We start from the raw sequence: 8,436 nt of genomic DNA on the forward strand, positions 1-8,436 counted from the left end.
TTCCTGTTTTCCTGGTGTTGCCTGAAGTTGCTGCTCTTCAGCTATTTCCACAAGCCGTCTTCCTTCCAAGACTTCTGGAGATTCATCCTTTTTCAGAATTGTTTCTAGAAGCTGAGACTCTTCCTGTTTTCCTGGTGTTGCCTGAAGTTGCTGCTCTTCAGCTATTTCCACAAGTTGGCTTCCTTCCAAGACATCTGGAGATTCGTCCTCTTTCGGGATTGTTTCTAGAAGCTGGGACTGCTCTTGTTTTTCTGGTGTTGCCTGAAGGTGCTGCTCTTGAGCTATTTCCACAAGTTGGCTTCCTTCCAAGACTTCTGGAGATTCATCCTCTTTCGGGATTGTTTCTAGAAGTTGGCCCTGCTCATCCTTTCCCATTGCTTCTTGAGGTTGTAGCTCTATAGCTGTTTCCAGAGGCAGGATATTTCCAGTTGTTCCTAGAAGCTTCATCTCTCCAGCAGGTGGTGGATTCTCATCACCTTCCACTGTGCCAGGGGAGACCCTCTCTCCTGCAGTCCTCAAAGGCTGACCCTCGACTTTTGTTCCTAAATGTTCAGCCTCAGCACTCCCTTTTAAAGGCCGAGCCCCTGTCACTGCTTGTACATCTTTCTTCTCTTCTTCCGTTCCTGGGGTATCATCTTTGCCACCTGGTCCCTCTGTAGGCTGTGTCTCCTCCGTAGATTCGGAGTGGTCTACAGCGTCCTTTCCAGGGGCCACATTCTTTTCCAGGGGCTGCTCACTGAGGGATTTAACACCATTCGCTGTAGACACTGCTGAAACCTTGAGCTTTCCTAAAGGGGGAAGGCTTTCCCTTTGTGTGTTGTCATACAAAGCAGATTCTCTTCCCAGGGTGCATGGCTTTGGTTGGGCAAAGCAGGACTCACTTTTCTCTGTGGTTGAAAAATGTTCATTTGAAGTTACTTTTTGATTATGCATTTGAAAAAGAAAAAGAAAAGAGAAAACAAATTATTGTCTAGTTATATCTTAAAGTGGCTGATACCAAGAGGGAGCTCTAACAGTTCCAGATAGTCCCAGGTACATCTGAGGACAAAAAGGCCATATCATGACCCTAATGCTCTCCAAGTCAAATCCCTTTCCTATCTTCAGCTCATCTTAAATTCTAGGGTCCTCAGAAACCACAGTTTTCTCCTGTCTGCTTTTTGTGCACCTTCTCGTGGTTCCTGTCCCACATTCTTTTTTTTTTTTTTTTTTTCGAGACAGAGCCTCAAGCTCTCGCCCTGGTTAGAGTGCAGTGACATCACAGCTCACAGCAACATCCAACTCCTGGGCTCAAGCAAGTCTCCTGCCTCAGACTCCCAAGTAGCTAGGACCACAGGCGCCCGCCACAATGCCCGGCTATTTTTTGGTTGCAGCTGTCATTGTTGTTTGGCGGCCGGGCTGGATTTGAACCCGCCACCTTAGGTGTATGTGGCTGGCGCCTTAGCCACTTGAGCCACAGGCGCCAAGCCACTGTCCCACAGTCTAATTCAGGTATTTCTGCTTTGTTTCTCGTGTTCTTTTCCCCATCTCACCCTTTCTTCCTCAATAGAAGGTTTCACGATTTGTGTTATTTGGGCTGCTAGAGAGATCTTTCTTTTCTTCTCATGCAGAATGACTCCCAGGAAAGGGAAAAGCCCTGTGGCAGAGAAACCCTACCAGATGAAGAAATCTGGGAAGGGAAGTGTTAGGAAGAGTTTCCCCTGAGTTTCACGTCATTTTAGGAGCACAATGAGAACGGAAATCAAGAGAGAGGAAACACACATAGTACTTCTTGTTCTTGCTCTGTCTGTGTGACCTTTGGAACTTAGCTCCCAATGATCTTGTCCCCACAATGGCAGTAAATCTGTCTCTTCTTCTCCCATCTCAGACTTTCATGAGGCATCCTGTCACAATAAACAGTGGATTTGAAAGTGCTCTGTACGGTGTAAGAGGAGCATCTTGGCAACACATACATACTCTTTGACCTAGTAATCCTACTTTTGGAAATTTGTCCTAAAAGCATAAAGCTTAGGAAAATGCTTTGGGGAAAGATATGCTTTCCTCAGTATTCTTTATAATAGCAAAAACTGGAAAACAGTCAAGTTAGGGAACAGATAAATATTCCACTGGCTGGAATATGGTTGTACCATAAAAAAAAAAAAGATGATTATGAAGGCCAAATGCTAAAATAAGAAAATAATTATGGTGTAAGAAGTTTTAAAAATAGCTCATGGTTGGGTTGATCAAATGGAACAATGCTTATAAAGCAGCGGTTCTCCACCTGTGGGTCACACCCTCACAGGAACTGTATTAAAGGGTCACAGCATTAGGAAGGTTGAGAACCACTGTTAAAACAAACATTGCTGTGCAATGAAGTGCTTGATTAGTTAGCTACCAGTTTTATATACAGTATGATGTAATGTTCAAAGAAAGGAAGGGAGAGAGGAAAAACAAAGAGGCAGGGGAAAGACTAGATGAAAACAAGTCAAATGTTAAAATGGTCTCTAGGTGACATTTTTCCTCTTGTATCTTTTTTCCCCAAAGATTCTTTTTCTTTTTATTCCCTGAGTTACCCCAGTTATATACACATGTAGTTTAAACAGTTATCTGCTTATCTAATGTAAGTTAAAGACAAGTAACACTCAGGTATCTGCTCCCATTTCCCCTTCTCTAGGGATAAATAATTCGATTCTTTTAGCTGTTTTAGAGGACTGCTTTCTCTAGTCCGCTAAAGGAATTGTACTTCAGGATTTTTCTGTTTGGGCTATTCCAGTTGACCCCAACTATGGGAGATAAAGACTTAGCTCCTTTTCTACCCCCCTCCCTTACATACTCACATTTCCTTCCAATTCAGCAATCACATATTAAGTATTTAAAATAGTAATGTAATTTGGATCATACCAATATTCACTTAGATGCACATATGACTGTGCCTGCTATGAAGAAGTGAGCCATATACTAAGCCACGACTTTGTGTGAACATTTTTTTATTTTTCTCCAAGTTAGTAATAGTCATGGGTTTTCCTTTCCTTAGCTTGCGTGTTATCAGTTATTCAATTCACTGCTGATTCTCTTTTTTTCTCTCTTTTTAATATATTTATTCATAACAAATAGCCATCAATTTCATTTTCATGAAGAAGAAACTTCATGAAACTTGTGGAGATACCTGGTGCCACCAACCCCTGAGCTTTTTAAGGATCCTGTGGCCTCAGAATCACAACTATTAAAAGGAAAAAGAAAAAGGTCCTGTGGCATCTGGGGTGGTTCTCAGTTTTCTCTCCCGCTAATGTCCAATCGAGCTTTCCTTGGTATACTAAGCAGTTATCACACATCTGTCTGCTTTCCGAACCCCCATATTGTTCTATCATTGTCTTTCCAATGTTCTTCCCATCCTGTGGGTTTCAACAGATTTGTTTTTAAATCTCTTTACTGTCATTTTAGTGCATTTCAGGAAGGCACAAAATAAGATCCACATCTTCCATCTGCCACTGTCACTAATACATCCAAAAATGCTTTGATGATTATTTATAATGAAAAAAAAAATCTCCAAATGAATACATCGCATGTATATAAAAATGGTTTATATTGGGTGGCGCCTGTGGCTCAAAGGAGTAGGGCACTAGCCCCATATGCCAGAGGTGATGGGTTCAAACCCAGCCCTGGCCAAAAACTGCAAAAAAAAAAAATGGTTTACATTTAAAAAATGACTCCATGGACTCGGCTCTCTGGTATCCTAGAATCTTATAAAGCCATCAGAAGCGGTAAACTAACAAAAACAAAGCCCATACAATAAGTTCTGTGACAGCTGCAAGAGAGTGCACATGGGTTGAGTGCTATGGGATCGTTTCTCGAGTTCCAGAAGGAGAAAGCACAGGGGAACCTGGAGGACTTGGAAGGAATGCTGGCTCAAGGCTGGTACAGGAGCCAGATCATGAAGAGCCCTGTAGGTGGTGCTAAAGAGTTCAGAAATTATCCTGAAGGGATAAAGGCATAAGGAATAAAGAACAAGAATTGTGAGCAGGATTTTCTTTCTTTCTCTCTCTCTTTCTATTTTCCTTTCTTTCTTTTCCTCCTTTCTCTCTTTCTTTACTTCTTTCTCTTCTTCCTTCCCTCCTTTTTTTTCCTTGGAGTAAGTCTGTCCCACTGTCACCCCCAACTAGAGTACAGTGGTATTATCATAGCTCGCTGCAACCTCAAACTCCTGAGCTCAAGAAATTCTCCTGCCTCAGCCTCTTGAATAACTAGGACTTCAAGTGTCCGCCCATTCCCAGATAATCTTTCTTTAATTTTTTGTAGGAACAGGGTCTCACTATTGCCCAGGCTGGACTTGAATTCCTAACCTCAAGTGATCCTCCTGCCTTGGCCTCTCAAAGGGGTAGGATTAGTAGGGTAAATGTGAGCCACTACACCCAACCAGAGCTTTCTTTAAAAGTTAAATAAAAACTACACCCAACCAGAGCTTTCTTTAAAAGTTAAACAAAAAATACACAGGCACTTGGCTTGGTGCCTGTAACTCAGAGGCTAGGGCACCAGCCACACACCTCAGCGCTGGAAGGTTCGAACCCAGCCCGGGCCTGCCAAACAATGACAACTACAACCAAAAAAATAGCCAGGCACTGTGGCAGGCACCTGTAGTCCCAGCTACTTGGGAGGCTGAGACAAGAGAATCACTTAAGCCCAAGAGTTGTAGGTTGCTGTGAGCTGTGATACCATAGCTCTCTACTCAGGGCAACACAGTTAGACTCTGTCTCAAAAAAAAAAAAAATACATATGCACCATATAACTCAACCATTTCACTCCTAGGTATTTGCCCAAAAGGAAAGCAAAGATGGCTCAGCGCTGGCAGCACAGTGGTTATAGCCACATACCCTGAGGGTGGAGGGTTTGAACCCAGCCTGGGCCAGCTAAACAAATGCAACAACAAAATAGCCAGGCACTGTGGTGGGCACCTGTAGTCCCAGCTACTTGGGAGGCTGAAGCAAGAGAATTGCTTAAGCCCAAGAGTTTGAGGTTGCTGTGAGTTGTGACACCATGGCATTCTACCGAGGGTGATATAATGAGACTCTATCTCAAAAAAAAGAAAAAAGAAAAAGAAAAAAAGCAAAGCAAGGATGCAGTTCTGACAATTAAGTTCATGAACTTGCCACCATGCACTTACAATGGCAACACTGTACAAACAACTAGGTAATATTTCATAACTTTGGTATATCAGTGTCTCATGGTTGTGTCTATGCCTACATATAGCAGGGTCTTGCTGAGTCGCATTCATTATTGTTGTTGCGTGTTTTTGTGTGCCTTGGCAAGAATATCAGAGCTTGAATTAAAGCAACAAACAAGCATCTGTAAATTTCTTGTTAAACTTGGCAAGAGTGGAAGTGAAATTAGGGACATGTTAGTCCACATTTATGGGGATAATGCAATGAAGAAAATGGCAGTATATAAATAGATTAAACATTTTTCTGAGGGGAAAGAAAGTATCACTGATGAAGAAAGGTCAGGGAAGCCAGTGACAAGCAGAACTGATGAAAACATTGTAAAAATTTGACAAATTATGCATCAAAATTGTGGACTGACTATAAGAAGCATAGCAGACCAAGTAAACATCAATAGAGTAAGAGCTGGGAAAATCTTAACTGAAAGTTTTGGTCAAGAACTCATGGCTCTTGCATCACGACAATGCACCAGCCCACACAGCACTGTGAGGGAGTTTTTAGCCAGTAAACAAATAAATGTATTATAGCACCCTCCTTATTCACCTGATCTCACTCCCAAAGACTTCTTTCTTTACCCAAAGATCAAGATATTATTGAAAAGAAGACATTTTGATCACATTCAGGACTACAAGGGTAATACAATAGGTTTCATAGCCATTCTAGGAAAAGAGTTCCAAAATTGCTTTGAAGGGTAGACTAGGTGCTAGCATAGAGCATAGCTTCCCAAGCAGAGTACTCTGAAGGTGACCATAGTGATTTTCAGCAATAAGGTATGTAGCACTTTTTCTAGGATGAGTTTGCAAACTTAATTGTCAGACTACATATGTCCATACAAACACTTGTATACAAATGTTCACAGCAGCTTTATGTGCAATAGCTAAAACTGGAAACAACCCAAGCTTCTACGAATAGGTGAATGATAAGCGAACATGGTAGATCCATTCCATGGAAGACCACTCAGCACTAAAAAAGAAATGAACAATTGATAAATCCAACAACATGGATGCACTTCTAAATATTATGCTGAGTGAAGGAAGATAAAAGATCAAATGCCATTGGATTTCATTTATATAAACCCTAGAAAATGATGACTTATCTAAATGACAGAAAATAGAGCAGTGGTTGTCTAGGGACTGAAATCAGAGGAGGACAGAAGCGGGGATTTAAAAGGGGCATATGCAAAGCAAACTTTGTGGGGCAATAGAAATGCTCCTTATCTTTTTCGTGCTGATGCTTTCTTAGGAGCACACATAAACCAAAACTTACTATTGATAAAAATGTGCACCACAAAAATGTGCAGTTTATTGTATGTCAATTATATCTCTTAACAACTAATTTTTAAATATAATAATACAATGAAAAAAAAAAGAATTGTGAGCAAGGTAGTGACTCAATCATACTTGGATTTTTAAAACCTTCCTCTGTACAATGAATTAGAGGTGAGCAGCATAGAAGTCAATGTGACCAGCGACTTCTGAGAAATGAAAGTGGCTGGACATAAAGACTGATTCAGGGTGCGGTGCCTGTAACACAATGGTGATATGGCGCCAGCCACATACACCGAGCCTGGCGGGTTCAGAACCAGCCCTGGCCTGCTAAACAACAATGACAACTGCAACAAAAAATAGCCAGGCATTGTGGCGGACCCCTGTAATCCCAAATACTTGAGAGGCTGAGGCAAGAGAATCATTTAAGCCCAAAAGTTTGAGGTTGCTGTAAGCTGTGACACCACGGCACTCTACCAAGGATGACATAGTGAAACTCTGTCGCAGAAAAAAAAAAAAGACTGATTCAGGAGGTGAGGAAGGAGGAGGGAGGGTCTAGGGCTGTGGTTCTCAACCTGTGGGTCACGACCCACAGGAAAAAGGGTCACAGCATTAGGAAGGTTGAGAACCACTGGTTCAGGGTAATATTGTTTCATAGGTTGGATGCTACAGATGGAAAAATGGGATGAATGGATTTGGGCTAGAGAGAGACATGAATTGTTTGGGTAGGGGCACGGCATGTTGGAGATGGTTGTAGAGTGTACATTCTGGTGGCAAGGTCCAGCAGGCAGTGGGACATATGAATATTGGCTGGAAATATCTGTGAGAGGCTGGAGCTGAGCTATCTATCTTATTAACACATTTGTTAATAAGGGGGGAGAAAGGGGGAGTTTTTGCAAAGAGGCTCCCGTGAGGAGAGCGAAATGAGAAAGAAGGTGGGGGTGGGTGTATGTGTGTGTTCAACACCTGTCTTCTCCACCCAGTTTCAGGGAATGGGTGTGAACCCTCCTGGATCACAGCCAGAAGTAGAGAAGCAGAGCTCAGGAACAGTAAGAGACAAAGGGCACAGGTTTCAGGGGTCCAAACGATAGAATTGGGAAGAAGGCTGTCCTTCACCCACCCCCATCCCCAAGGATCATGAATAAAGTCTTCAAATTAAAAGCAAGTAAGGCAATTTAATGAAGGTAATGTCTCAGGTCTACAAAGGAATTCATCATAACAGATTAACCTATTTAGATACCACACAAAGGATGTTCTGGTGATAACAGCTTTAGGGAGTTAACCAGGAAATATGTTAATGTACTAATCGTAGATGTCTGACAAATTATATTTTCTGGCATAATAGTTATTACAGTGATTAGTACCGTCAGTTAAATGAGTGAACCATTTTCAACCACCTATGCCAGCCATGGGTGCATTCTAAACACATCATTCTTCTAGAGCAGAAGTAGCTGGAGGGGGGGGCGGAACATGTAGACACACCTAAAACATAAAACACAGCCATATAATTTTTTTTGTTTTTTTGTTTTTTGTTTTTTGGTGGGGGCAAGGGGACAGAGTCTCAAGCTGTCATGCTAGGTAGAGTGCTGTGTGTCATAGCTCACAGCAACCTCAAACTCTTGGCCTCAAGCAATCCTCTTGCCTCAGTTTTCCTATTTGTTTAGTAGAGAAGGAGTCTCGCTCTCAGGCTGGTCTTGAACTCATGAGTTCAATCAATCCACCTACCTTGGCTTCCCAGAGTGCTAGGATTATAGGCGTGAGCCACTGCTCCTGGCTATAATTTTGTATTTTTAAAAATATGCCATGAGGCTCGGCGCCTGTGGCTCAAGCAGCGAAAGCGCCAGCCACATACACCTAAGGTGGCGGGTTCGAATCCCCAGCCCGGCCCGCCAAACAACGATGGCTGAAACCAAAAAAAATGGCCAGGCGTTGTGGCAGGTGCCTGTAGTCCCAGCTACTTGGGAGGCTGAGGCAGGAGACTC

The 8,436-nt window shown here is 42.4% G+C and overlaps 1 protein-coding gene across 1 annotated transcript in view; it reads right to left on the reverse strand.

Moving 5' to 3' along the window:
- ERICH5 (glutamate rich 5) overlaps positions 1 to 8,436 on the reverse strand; it is a 27,713-nt gene that overhangs the window by 2,482 nt on the left and 16,795 nt on the right. The window contains exon 2 of the mRNA XM_023516933.1: positions 88 to 917. Coding sequence (XP_023372701.1) covers positions 88 to 917 — 830 coding nt within the window. The remainder of the gene's footprint in view (positions 1 to 87; positions 918 to 8,436) is intronic.

Source organism: Otolemur garnettii, unplaced genomic scaffold (genome assembly GCF_000181295.1).
Source record: "Otolemur garnettii isolate 467f Iridium unplaced genomic scaffold, OtoGar3 scaffold00004, whole genome shotgun sequence".
NCBI lineage: Eukaryota > Metazoa > Chordata > Mammalia > Primates > Galagidae > Otolemur > Otolemur garnettii.